The following is a 12,102-nucleotide window of genomic DNA, read 5'->3' as shown; positions in this document are numbered from 1 at the left end:
ACATATGAGTCAATTTGCCTTTTCAGTAGAGAGCCATCAGGCTCTACACCCACTGTATTTTCTATAGTCGTCATACTTACCGACTTCAGGCTGACAGAGTTGACTACATTAGTTGCAACCCCTAAAATATACATCTGATAAACAGTATTATATACACTGGTGGCCAAAAGTTTGGAATAATGTACAGATTTTGCTGTTTCGGAAGGAAATTGGTACTTTAATTCACCAAAGTGGCATTCAACTGATAACAAAGTATAGTCAGGATATTTCTGATGTAAAAAACAGCACCATCACTATTTGAAAAAAGTAATTTTTGATCAAATCTAGACAGGCCCCATTTCTAGCAGCCATCACTCCAACACCTTACCCTTGAGTAATCATGCTAAATTGCTAATTTGGTACTAGAAATTCACTTGCCATTAAATCAAACACTGTTGAAAGCTATTTGGTTCATTAAATGAAGCTTAACATTGTCATTGTGTTTGTTTTTGAGTTGCACACAGTATGCAGTAAGGTCAATATTAGGTCAAAAATGGCAAAAAAGAAACCGCTTTCTCCAGAAACTCAGTCAATTATTGTTTTGAGGAATGTAGGCTAACAGCTGACAGCTTCATTGAATTCTACCCGCTCAACACCAGTTTCAAGTACAACAGTAAAGAGAAGACTCAGGGGTGCAGGACTTATGGGAAGAATTGCAAAGAAAAAGCCACTTTTGAAACAGAAATAAAAAAGAAAAGGTTAGATTAGGTGTAAAGGGAACAATGGAAAAGAGGAGTCGAGAACCGGCTTGACAATATAAATAATAGTTTAATGCTAAACTGAACCAAAAAGACACAAACATCAACACACGACTGTCAGCTGTCCGTAAACATTCTCTCTCTCTTGCACCACCATCTGCAGTCGGCCTTTATCCCTCTCGTAGGCTTGATTAACCTGATAAGGGACCGGGTGTGTAGAATCACAACCTGGACCGCCCTCCGCCCTGTCACATTCCTCCCTCGTTCTCTCAGGCCGGGGAGCCCCCAGCATGATGTACCCCCCTTTCCCTGGGGGAGTGCGTGCCCTAAGCCCCGTCTGCCGGCAGGTCATCCCTACCTTCCTGAATCTAGGAGGGGACAGGGGGAGGGAAACAAAAAAAATTTAAATAGGGGGTACTTCCTGTAACAGTGAAGTATCCCCACAAAATTTTAAAGAGAGGGAATAGGCCAACATCGAGTGGCATTGTGAGAGAGAGAAGAGAGAGAGAAAAAAAAAACACTTACTTGCCGGTTCTCTGATAAAACGTAGCTTGTTCCTCGGCCACTCCTCCACCCTCTAGTGAAACACAGCCACGCTTCCCCGGGCGGATCGCAGGCAGTCCTCAACCCCTGGTGGACAGAACGTGCCACCGTGTTCTCGGAGAACAGAAGGGGTCTCCCCCGCCCCTGGCAGCAGTTCTCCCGCTCCAGGCTGTTGGCTAGGGGCCCCTTCTCCCCTCACGGTCGGCGACCAATTTTCCGCTCCGTTAGGGTGGATGGTAGCAGCAAGAACTCCACTACGGCGTATCCCTACTCCTTCCTGGGTTTCAGCACAAGTGTAAAGGGAACAATGGAAAGGAGGAGGCGAGAACTGGCTTGACAATATAAATAATAGTTTAATGGTAAACTGAACCAAAAAGACACAAAAATCAACACACGACAGTCAGCTGTCCGTAAACATTCTCTCTCTCTCGCACCACCGTCCGCAGTCTGCATTTATCCCTCTCTGAGGCTTGATTAGCCTGTTAAGGGACCGGGTGTGTAGAATCACAACCCGGCCCCGCCCTCCGCTCTGTCACAGTGGGCAAAGACACACAGACATTGGAAAAGAGTGTTATGGATCTTAACCCCATCTATGGCAAGTGCTACAGGAAGCGTGTCACCTGAGTATCTGGACAAACTGACAGCTGGAATGCCAAAGCTCTCATTGCTGCACATGGAGGATTTTACTAAGAAATCTTTGATGTAGTTTAAGAAGTTCTGAATAATTTTTATTTTTTATTTTTTTTCAAATTGTAATAGTCATTTTGATTTTAATGATGATACATTGTGATCAAATGCCTCTTTGGTGATTCGAAGTACCAATTTATTTCCATAATATCAAAATCTACACATTATTCAAAATTTTTGGACACTAGTGTATATACACATAATAATTCATATAAAAATAGCTGAGCTGTTAGTTTATTCCCCATTGTAATTTCAATATTTTGCTGAACTCACAGGTGGAACAAAAGCTCCAAAGAGTGGTAAGAAAACTGTGTCATTTTCCTTTTTCTTCCAATGCAATCTCCATTTTATTTTACATGTGGCAGGTCGCCTCATGGAAGCAGATAGCTTGTGATCACATAACCACCCGAATACTCACTTTATCTCAGTAACCCCCTGTAACAGGGTTTGTAGCTCTTCAACAAAGGAGGAAGTGGAGGACGATGAAACCCAACCAAAAGACTTAACAAAACATAAAAACGCACACACAACAATTTGTAAATCTTGGGGCAACTCAGGGCCATGCGTGCACCCTCACGGCCTGCCACACCCTCCTCCTCGTCACATACCCCCAACGCCCGATCCAGGCTGGGGAACCAACCAGCCTGACCTACTCCCTCCCTTCCTCCCTTGAGGAGAGGAGTTGCCCTTTCGGCCATTCTGCCACCAGCAGGTCTTCCCCGCCTCCTGGAAACATGAGTAGGATGACTCCATGACAGCGCATCCTTCCTCCGTCCCGGGTTTCAGCTCCAATGTAACAGGGTTCGTAGCTCTTCAACAAAGGAGGAAGCGGGAGATGGCGAAATCCAACCAAAATACTTTTAATTCAACATAACACAACATAAAAGTGCTTTTCAGCATAACCACAACTTAAATGTGCACACAAACACTACTGCGTGCCTCTCTTTCACTTTCTGATGTTAAAGTGGTCAAGTTTGTTCAGTAATGTAAAGTACTGTAATCCCTGAATAAATCCATTAAAATTTAACTAACCATATTGTTAGTACAAATTTTCAGGTAATAGAAATGTGCTGGTAAAGTAGTCATAACTTGTACACATCATCCAAGTAAAGGACGATGAAATAGCAAAATGAGACCAGGGCTTTAAGATTGAGTCTTTCACAAGAACAGTAATTCGACATTTGTCACTGTGTAGTAATTGTTCAAGATCCTTCACTTTTATGATCATTTTCACAAAACAGAATCTGGAGGACCAATAGAGGGATCGGGTGGGTCAACTGGAGGTGGCACGAGTGAAGGTATGACCAAGTCAAGTTTTTTAATGTATAAAAAGGGTATTTCACTTTTTAAACTGAGTGGTATTTACTATTTTTGTATATTTTTGGTTTCTTATTATTTGCCTTAATCTTTGTCATTGAAGGTGTTAATGTTGGGCCCATTGATGTTGATAGACTTGGAATTACTGGGACTGGAATACCAATCTTAGCTGGTGCAAAACCAGGTACACTTAACAGTATGATGTTCTGTGCACTCATAGGCATTGTGCTGATCCTTTGCATGAAGTAATTGACTTTTGGTCACTGTATTTCTTTTCTTTTCTGTTCTGTCTACTCACTTTTACTTTGCATAGAATAAAACATTGCATCCTTTGTCATATATAAAATACAAAATACAGGTATTAAAATTTTATCAGATTGATTATGGTTGTTCAGACATAATAACTGTCCAACTATTCATTGAGTAACTAGCTGGTCACACTTCTGAGGTATCATATATTTTAGTTTGATTAGGACATAGTTTCTCCTTTCTAGCATTGCTTATCTTGTACCATAACATCATGCTTTCATTGTCTTTACAACTGAATAGATTATATGAGGAGATTTGAAGGTGCTTGAAAAAGCTAATGGCACTTTTCAGCTGTTCTCGCTTTACTTTTCTGAGCTTGCTTTTCCACTGCTGTTTAGTGCTGCTTAATGTGGGTGGGATTATAGGCTGATCGTCATAGTTGTGCCACCTCTACTGCCGTGACATCATCTTAAATGCGACACAAAACAATAAACAATAACACGACCGCTTGCTGTTTGCTACTAGTTCATTGTGCTGCATAAAGCTGTTGTTGCATGATGATTTTACATAAGTGTAACAGTTAAATTGGCGTGGTTGTTTTTGAAGCAAGCTTTCCAGTAGCTGGTCAACTAAATAAAGTGAAGCTTTCAAGCAGAGTATAGAGTAAACATAACAAATCGGCTAATTTGGAACCTAAACCGAGGTGGTACAAAAAAAAGTACCAGGTACTATCCACAGTGGAAAACCCCCAAAAAGTGAGCAGAGTCGAGTGGAGTTGTACCATGCAGTGGAAAAGCCCCACAAGTTGCCAGGTGCTGCTTCGCATCCATCTCTAATACTCACACTTCTGTTTTACACTATCCACTGTCTATGAATGTACTTACACTGCCTTATGTGAGAGTCTCTTGTATGCTTATAAATGTGTCTTTATGGGACAACTGGTTTAAAAAGCTAAAGATATGTGTATAGTGAAACTGATATTATTGCACCTTTATACAGCAAAAGCACCATATGTAAGAATACTTACCATCCATACTGGGTCACAGATGTGTTGCCAGCAGGAGGAACAAATCAAATAATTGCATGTTCTCATAGACTCACATACTGTTGTTATAGTGTTTGTTCTGAAAGATTTGTAATGACGTATAGAGTGTTGAAAAGGTACATTTTGGAAAGCTACAGAACATATGAAAATAATTATTAAATTATCATATTTTGTTCATGTTTTAGGAGTGTCTGCATCTGCTCCATGTCTGTACTGATATTTATTTATGCTATACTACCCATCGATGAGTTGCTTGTTTACTAGTTTGTTTGTTTAGCACAATCAAATAAAACAATACAAGATTACACAATAGGAGAGAAACTTGCTGGAGAGACTTGAAACCCAGTTGAGCTTATATGAATACTTCTCATTAATAACATACATGTTCTGCACGTTAGACCAGTCTAAAGATAAAAGACATGAAATAAACAGAAAAACAACATAAACTAAACAACAGAAATTCAATGATGTAAACAGAGAAGAGAAATTCATCAGGGTCGCCCTCAGTGTTTGCTTAAAATTATTTACAGATGATGACATTTTAGTAATATAAAAGTATAATAAAACATATAACATAAAATTATAAATTCCTGAGTAATGAAGGGCATCAGAATGTCTAGTGTTCTATCAATGGATTTGAATGTTTTGCCATAAACGAGAAATGGGTCTGTAACACAAGCTGCAAAACAGAGTTAAAGGGATAGCAATCCTCATCGGACACGCTGGCAAAAGAATCAACATTGGCTATTACATTTTTGTTTCCCTTCTGTCACACACATGACATTGTGTCAATTTTAGTGACACAAGGGGCTTCTTTTGGGAGCCTCAGATACCTCTGAATATGAAAAAGGCCAATGCTAATTTGGCGAACAGAATTTTCATGTCCCGCCGCTGGACATACGGGTATAAAAAGCAGGAATCGAGCATCTGTTCAGTCAGATTGTTTCTTCAGAGCTGAGCGGTTGTTTGTGTTCAGCAAGCTAAAATCTCACTCTGTTCCACTCACCTCTAAGAGAGCTTTCCTGTTGGATCTACGGTGCATTGCCAGCGGCTTTCTCCCTCCTCTGCATGCCAGTGCAGTCCACGCCCCTAGGGCGCTTCGACAGTCGTCCTCTAAAAGAGCAAAACTCCTCTATAAGAGTACTATTTTCCAAGAAAATAAAAGAGTTAATACTTGCCGTTGAACATCTTTTTAAAGACGCATCTTTTTCAAGATGCCCTTCCGCCTTTGCATTGTTCCTGGATGCGGCAGATATCTCTGCTTCTGACAGCCATAGGCGCTGCCTTGTGTCTCTGGGTCGCGATCACACTGAGGCAGCGTTTGTGGATGGTTCATGTACTCTTTGCGAGAACCTGACCATGGCATCGTTGTGGTCGAGGCTATCCTTTCTCAAAGGAAACGCCACTTCAGCAGCCCCCTGCATTGCTCCTTCTTCCCACGGGATTGAGGATGACCCGGCTGGCGATGGAGGCAATTTGGGGAGTTCAGTGGCCCGGTTTCGCTGGATAAATCCCCACGAACCACCTGCCCCCCAGCACACTTGATTGCTGCCGTCCGGGCTCAACGTGAGACCGACACACCTTAAGGCCAGTCTAATGTCTCCGTCGGTACCATGGAGCAGGATGATGAAGTCGCCACCTCATCGGAGAGCGTTTGACATTTTTTACAAGAGCATCAAGAACTATTCACTTCCAGAGTGAGGAAAAAGGCTGTAAAAATCACTCTGGACCCCACTCACCCAGCCCACTACCTTTTTGAACTGCTGACTTCTGGCCGACGTTTCAGAGCTCTGAGCACCAGAACCGTCAGGCAAAGGAAAAAAAATTTCCCTCAGGCTATCCATCTCATAAACAGTTAATGCCGCCCCATTGAGCAATAATTATGTGCAATACACAGTTTAAGTCTATTTATATTATGTAACATATCCTCTTCTGCCATTACATACAAAGGAAAAAAATTTTTTTTTGCACTGTACATAACATACTGTATTTTTGTACTTTACATGAAGGTGTATGTCTGTACGTATATGTATAATTATATATATTTTGTTTATTTTAAATGTTATATTATATATGTCTTGCTGCTGTTTTTGTATTGTTTTTTGCATTGTTGTGCACTGGAAGCTCCTGTTACCAAGACAAATTCCTTGTATGTGTAAGCATACTTGGCAATAAAGCTGATTCTGATTCTGATTCTGATATGAGACCGTTTCAGCACTGGCTTCAGACTTGAGTCGTGAAATGGGCATGGCACTGTGGCACTTATCTTGTGATCTTCACCCCCTTCTGCCGCCAGCTATTCAACCCCTGGACAGACCTCTGCTTCCTGCGGACAGGAGTCCCCCTGTGGCAGGTGACAAGACGTATCGTGGTCACCACAGATGCCTCCAAACAGGGTTGGGGCGCCGTGTGCAACGGGCACGCAGCCGCCGGTTCCTGGTCGTTGGCACATCAACTGCCAAGAGTTGCTGGCTGTACTTCTTGCCCTGCGGAGGTTTCTCCCACTGATCCCAGGCAAGCACATCTTGATTCGTTCAGACAGCACCGCGACGGTTGCATACATCGCCATGGCAGCGTGCGCTCTCGTCATATGTCACAACTCTCCCGCCATCTCCTACTTTGGAGTCAGCACTGACAGAGGTCGCTGCAGACCACTCATATCCCGGGCAGCCTCAACATGACAGTAGACGTGCTGTTGCAACAGGCTCCTCTCAACGGAGAGTGGAGGCTCCACCCCCAGGTGGTTCAGCTGATCTGGGACCATTAAGGCAAAGCACAGGCAGTCCTGTTCACTTCCCAGGAGAACTCCCATTGCCCGCTCTGGTACTCCCTCAGGTCGGAGGCAAGTCCCCTCAGGTCAGATGCGTTGGCACACAGCTGGCCCCGGGAACTGCGCAAGTATGCATTTCCCCCAGTGAGCCTACTTGCACAGGTGTTGTGCAAGGTCAGGGAGGATGGGGAACAAGTCACTCTTGTGGCCCCTTACTGGCCCACCCTGACTTGGTTCTGACTTGGTTCTCGGATCTCACACTCCTCGCTACAGCACCTCCCTGGCAGATCCCCCTTCTTTCTCAGGGATGGGGCACCCTCTGGCATCCGTGCCCAGACCTCTGGAACCTCCACGTCTGGCCCCTGGATGGGATGCGGAAGATCTGAGTGGTCTACCACCAGCTGTCATAGACACCATCAACCAATCCAGAGCTCCCTCCATCAGGCAGCTTTACGCCCTAAAGAGGTGCCTGTTCGCAAATTGGTGTTCTTCCTGATCCGAAGCCCCGCAGAGGTGCACAGTCAGGTCTGTGCTCTCATTCCTACAGGGAAAGTTGGATGCAGTGATGCGGTGGACGGTAAGTCCCTAGGAAAGCACGGCCCTCCTGATTGCGCTCGCTTCCATCTAGAGGGTCGGAGACCTGCAAGCGTTCTCTGTCAGCGACACTTGCCTGGAGTTCGGTCTGTCAGATGCTCATGTCATCCTAAGACCTCGACCGGGCTATATGCCCAAGGTTCCTACGACCCCCTTCAGGGACCAGGTAGTGAACCTCCAAGCACTGCCCCGGGGGATAAGGACAGCCTTATCGTTGCTGTGTCCGGTATGTGCTTTACCTTCCTATTTGGACTGCACACAGAGCTTTAGACACTCTGAGCAGCTCTTTATTTGCTTTTGCTTACAGCGGAAAGGGAATGCTGTCTCCAAACAGAGGCTGGATAGTTGACGCCGTCGCATTGGCCTATCAGACCCTTTGCTGTTTCGAGCACACTCTACAAGAAGTGTGACATCTGTAGAGCAGCGGGCTGGGCGACACCCAATACCGTTGCGAGATTCTACAATCTTTGGGGTTGAATCGGTTTCGTTCCGTGTTTTGTCAGACCTGAGCATGTAGAACTCGGTAACACGGAACGACTGACCGGGTGTACCGCTTGCGCTGGTGCCTTTCCCCTCCACTGAGGTGAACACGTGCACTTTTTCTCCCAGGTGAGCCCACTAAACTCGTGCTCCCTGGATGTCTTTCATCCCCAGCCCTCTGGTCTGCGGAGGAATTCCCGACCAGAGCCATTACGGTTACTAACTACTCTGTACTGGAATAGGTGCTCCACATGGTTTGGCCTTCAGGGATTAATCCCCCTGTGCATATTTCCCGCGGTACAGTCCCCCAGCCAGTGGACCCGTGTCTCCTTTGGGCAGCCCCCTCTGCCCCCCGGTCGCTGTGTCTGTAGCAACTCCTCCCTCGCAAGGTAGGATCTACCACTGCGCCTCTCCCGCATGGGGCCTGAAGGCCCATGTGACATATTCACCGCATTAACCTCCCCCCAGTCCGGGCAGAATGTGGTCTCAGAGGGGGCTTTTCCCCCTGTAAGAATAGGAATTGCAAAAGAACCCAGAGAATCTATGGTCGGATGCACATTAACAAGCCGCATGCTGGTTCTGCTCTTCCGTGCAATGTATGATTAGAAATAATGTTTCTTTTTACCTTTTTGATCACAATTTGACTGTAAATAACAAAAGATTTAAAAAGAGACATGGAATACGCAGAACGAAGCAAAATACGCTGAACGACATAATACGCAAAATACGCAGAACGAAATACGCAGAACGAAGCAAAAGCAAACGTTTACTTGTATAATTTGTTGTATAATTTATTATACACATTCTCAAATTCAAATCTACAAGCTCTCGAGTTTTGCAGTTTACCTTCTAACAGACTTCCAACTGGCACATTATTGCTCTGAAGCCATCCTGTAAAACTGAGAATGTTGTGAAAATGGTCCTATGCTATGTTAGTCACATAGCACTTTATATGGTAGCATATGCGAGTGATTTAGTCGCTATGTAGAGAGCTGGATAATTCACGCAAACATTTTTATTCTTTCATCATTTACTTACCCTCCTGTCTTTTCAGATATGTATGATATGTTTTTCATCAGCTGAACACAAATTAAGATTTTTAGAAGATTATTTCAGCAAAATTTTACGTTAGGCAGCATAAAAGTAATCCATATGACTCCATTGGATTAATCTGTGTCTTCTGAAATGATATGATAGGTGTGGGTGAGAAACAGATACATATTTAAGTCCTTTTTACTGTAAATCTTCTTTTGTTTTTAAAGATTTACATTCTTCGGGCATATCGCCACCTTCTTGGAAGGGAGGTGAATTTATAGTAAAATAGGACTTAAATACTGATCTGTTTCTCACCCACACTCAGGACTGGACTGGTAATCTGGCATACTGGGCATTTTCCCAGTGGGCCGACGCACTTTGGGGCCGTTCAGGGGCGGACAAGCCATCAGGACAACAGAGCGGGCCGATGGGTCGGCCATGAAACGTGCCAAATGGGCAGCGATAAGCTAAAATGAGCCGCCTCGTTATACAGAACGGACCACAAAACAGTGCCGTGATATGCAGAAAACTACTGCGAACACGCTTAATAACTTTTGTTAAATTGGTTTGTAAAGAGTGAGAAAGTTGATGATTACTTGAATATTTTTTTATTTACCTGGACAGGTGATCTTGATGTTGCAGGTACCTGTAGAGGAGAGGAGATTCCCACACATACAAATGTAGCAAATAGACCAGATTAGAACTTCTTGACATTTTTGTGCACAATACATTTTTTTAAAACAAAAAAGTATTTTAGAATAAAATTCAGACACTGTACCCATTCAGAGAGATCTTTAAGTAGAGTCTGTGTTGAACAGCTTGTGTTTACAGATAGTGTTGGTCAAGGTTTGTCAGAAAGCAAGGAGAATTTTAGATACATTTCAAATTCTTTTTACAAATTAGTTAGAACTACTATGCTTAATAAATATGTTTTGCTTAGGTGGAATTGGTGATAGTATTACATTACCTGGGGACAAACCATTAAACCCACCAGGTAATATTTCTATTAAAATGATTGTCTCAATATATTCAAATAAGCAGGTGCTTTGCTGCTGATACTATGGTGCTGATGAACTTTGTTTTATAACAATTTTAAAAACCCTGGATGCTTTTATTATTATTTTTTATTATTATTATTATTTTATTTTATGTAGGCATTGGAGGTGGTGCCATTGCTGGACGTGGAGATACGCCAGGTACTATTGACGGAGGACTTGGAAGTACAGGTGGGGTTGGTGGAGGGCCAGGTGGATCAGGAAGAGTAGGCGGGGTACCTGGAGGAGTAGGCGGGGTTCCTGGAGAAGTAGGCAGATTTCCAGGAGGAGTAGGCGGAGTTCCAGGAGGAGTTGGTGCTGGACCAGGAGGAGTTAAACCTTCTAAAGGTTATTTGCAATGAAAATCCTGACTCTGTAAAATGTGCTCATGTACTTTGTTAGCCTTTTCTGTGTGTATATATATATATGTAAACATGAGGAATGTAGGTAATATATTAAAATCAAACTGTTTATTCAGTTTATGGAGGCGCAGGTGGAACAGGAACTCTGAGTGTTGGAGGAGTGGGTGGAGCTGGACATCTGCCTGGAGGTGGTGGTCTGCTACCAGGGGGTTTAGGCGCAGGGGTTGGAGCACAGAAACCAGGCAAAGGTAATTAAAGCATTGATTAGTGCAAGACATTTTATTGTTTAACTTAAAATGCAGTTAAACATAATTAAAAATTTGAAAACTTAACTTAACTGAACATAGTTTCTGTGGCTCAACTGGTAGGGCACGGCAATAGCAACACCCAAGTCATGGGTTTGATTAACAATGAACTCATATACTAATCAAATGTCTACTTTAAATATACAGATAAAATGTATACCTTAAATGCACTGTAAATTGCTTAGGATAGTCTGCTAAATGCATTAGTTTAGATTACTTACTTATTAGTGCACTAAAATAACTTTAGATTGTATACTAAAGTCAACATATTGTAAACTTAATGCAAACAATTTAATATTTACAATAAGACTGATTAGCTTGTCTCAGTGGATAAGGATGTATATATCTGTTGTAGGTTATGTTGGAGTTGGAAGTTTAGGAGCTGGTGGTATTCTGCCAGGGACTGGTAAGTTTTCTTCATTAACCCCCCCCCCCCCCCCCTCCAGTATGTTCTTATTTTATGCAACAGTAAAGCTAATTATGTTTTTCTGTGCTTAGAGGAGTATCTGCTCGTGTTTTACAGGTTTCAGATTTCCAAGTGGGGCTGCAGTGGGCAGCAAACCAGGAAAAGGTGTCAGACAACATTATTGCTAATCCACTACTCTTAAAATAAAAATGCATGAAAGATTGTTTTAAAATAATTTCTTGATCAATTCTGTGAAAGTTTATGGGGCAGCAGGTGGGCTTGGAGTCCCAGGCGGATATGGAGCAGGACCTGGTGGCTATGGGGCTGGAACAGGTGGATACGGTGCAGGCCCAGGTGGTGCTGGTGGACTTGGAGGGACCGGACTTGGTGGTACGTTTCTGAAGTGTTTACAAATGCTGGATTTCCCTCATAACTTCAAACATATACAAATTACATTTCTTTTTTACTATAGACATACTATAGATGCTATAGATTTAAATATTTTTGGTTTTAAGCACTTGGTTATGGTCCTGACACA

General features: G+C 43.1%; 1 protein-coding gene across 4 annotated transcripts in view; it reads left to right on the top strand.

Moving 5' to 3' along the window:
• LOC127624939 (elastin-like) overlaps nt 1-12,102 on the top strand; it is a 48,256-nt gene that overhangs the window by 23,008 nt on the left and 13,146 nt on the right. For all 4 annotated transcript variants that reach the window (XM_052099872.1, XM_052099871.1, XM_052099869.1 and 1 more), the window contains 9 exons: nt 2,243-2,266; nt 3,209-3,265; nt 3,388-3,468; nt 10,398-10,451; nt 10,612-10,839; nt 10,970-11,101; nt 11,514-11,564; nt 11,682-11,729; nt 11,823-11,954. In XM_052099872.1, the coding sequence (XP_051955832.1) occupies nt 2,243-2,266; nt 3,209-3,265; nt 3,388-3,468; nt 10,398-10,451; nt 10,612-10,839; nt 10,970-11,101; nt 11,514-11,564; nt 11,682-11,729; nt 11,823-11,954 (807 nt within the window). The remainder of the gene's footprint in view (nt 1-2,242; nt 2,267-3,208; nt 3,266-3,387; nt 3,469-10,397; nt 10,452-10,611; nt 10,840-10,969; nt 11,102-11,513; nt 11,565-11,681; nt 11,730-11,822; nt 11,955-12,102) is intronic.

This window comes from Xyrauchen texanus, chromosome 31 (genome assembly GCF_025860055.1).
Source record: "Xyrauchen texanus isolate HMW12.3.18 chromosome 31, RBS_HiC_50CHRs, whole genome shotgun sequence".
In the NCBI taxonomy this organism is placed as follows: Eukaryota; Metazoa; Chordata; class Actinopteri; order Cypriniformes; family Catostomidae; genus Xyrauchen; species Xyrauchen texanus.
The sequence above is the reverse complement of the archived record's forward strand: the minus strand, read 5'-3'. Positions and strand labels throughout refer to the sequence as shown.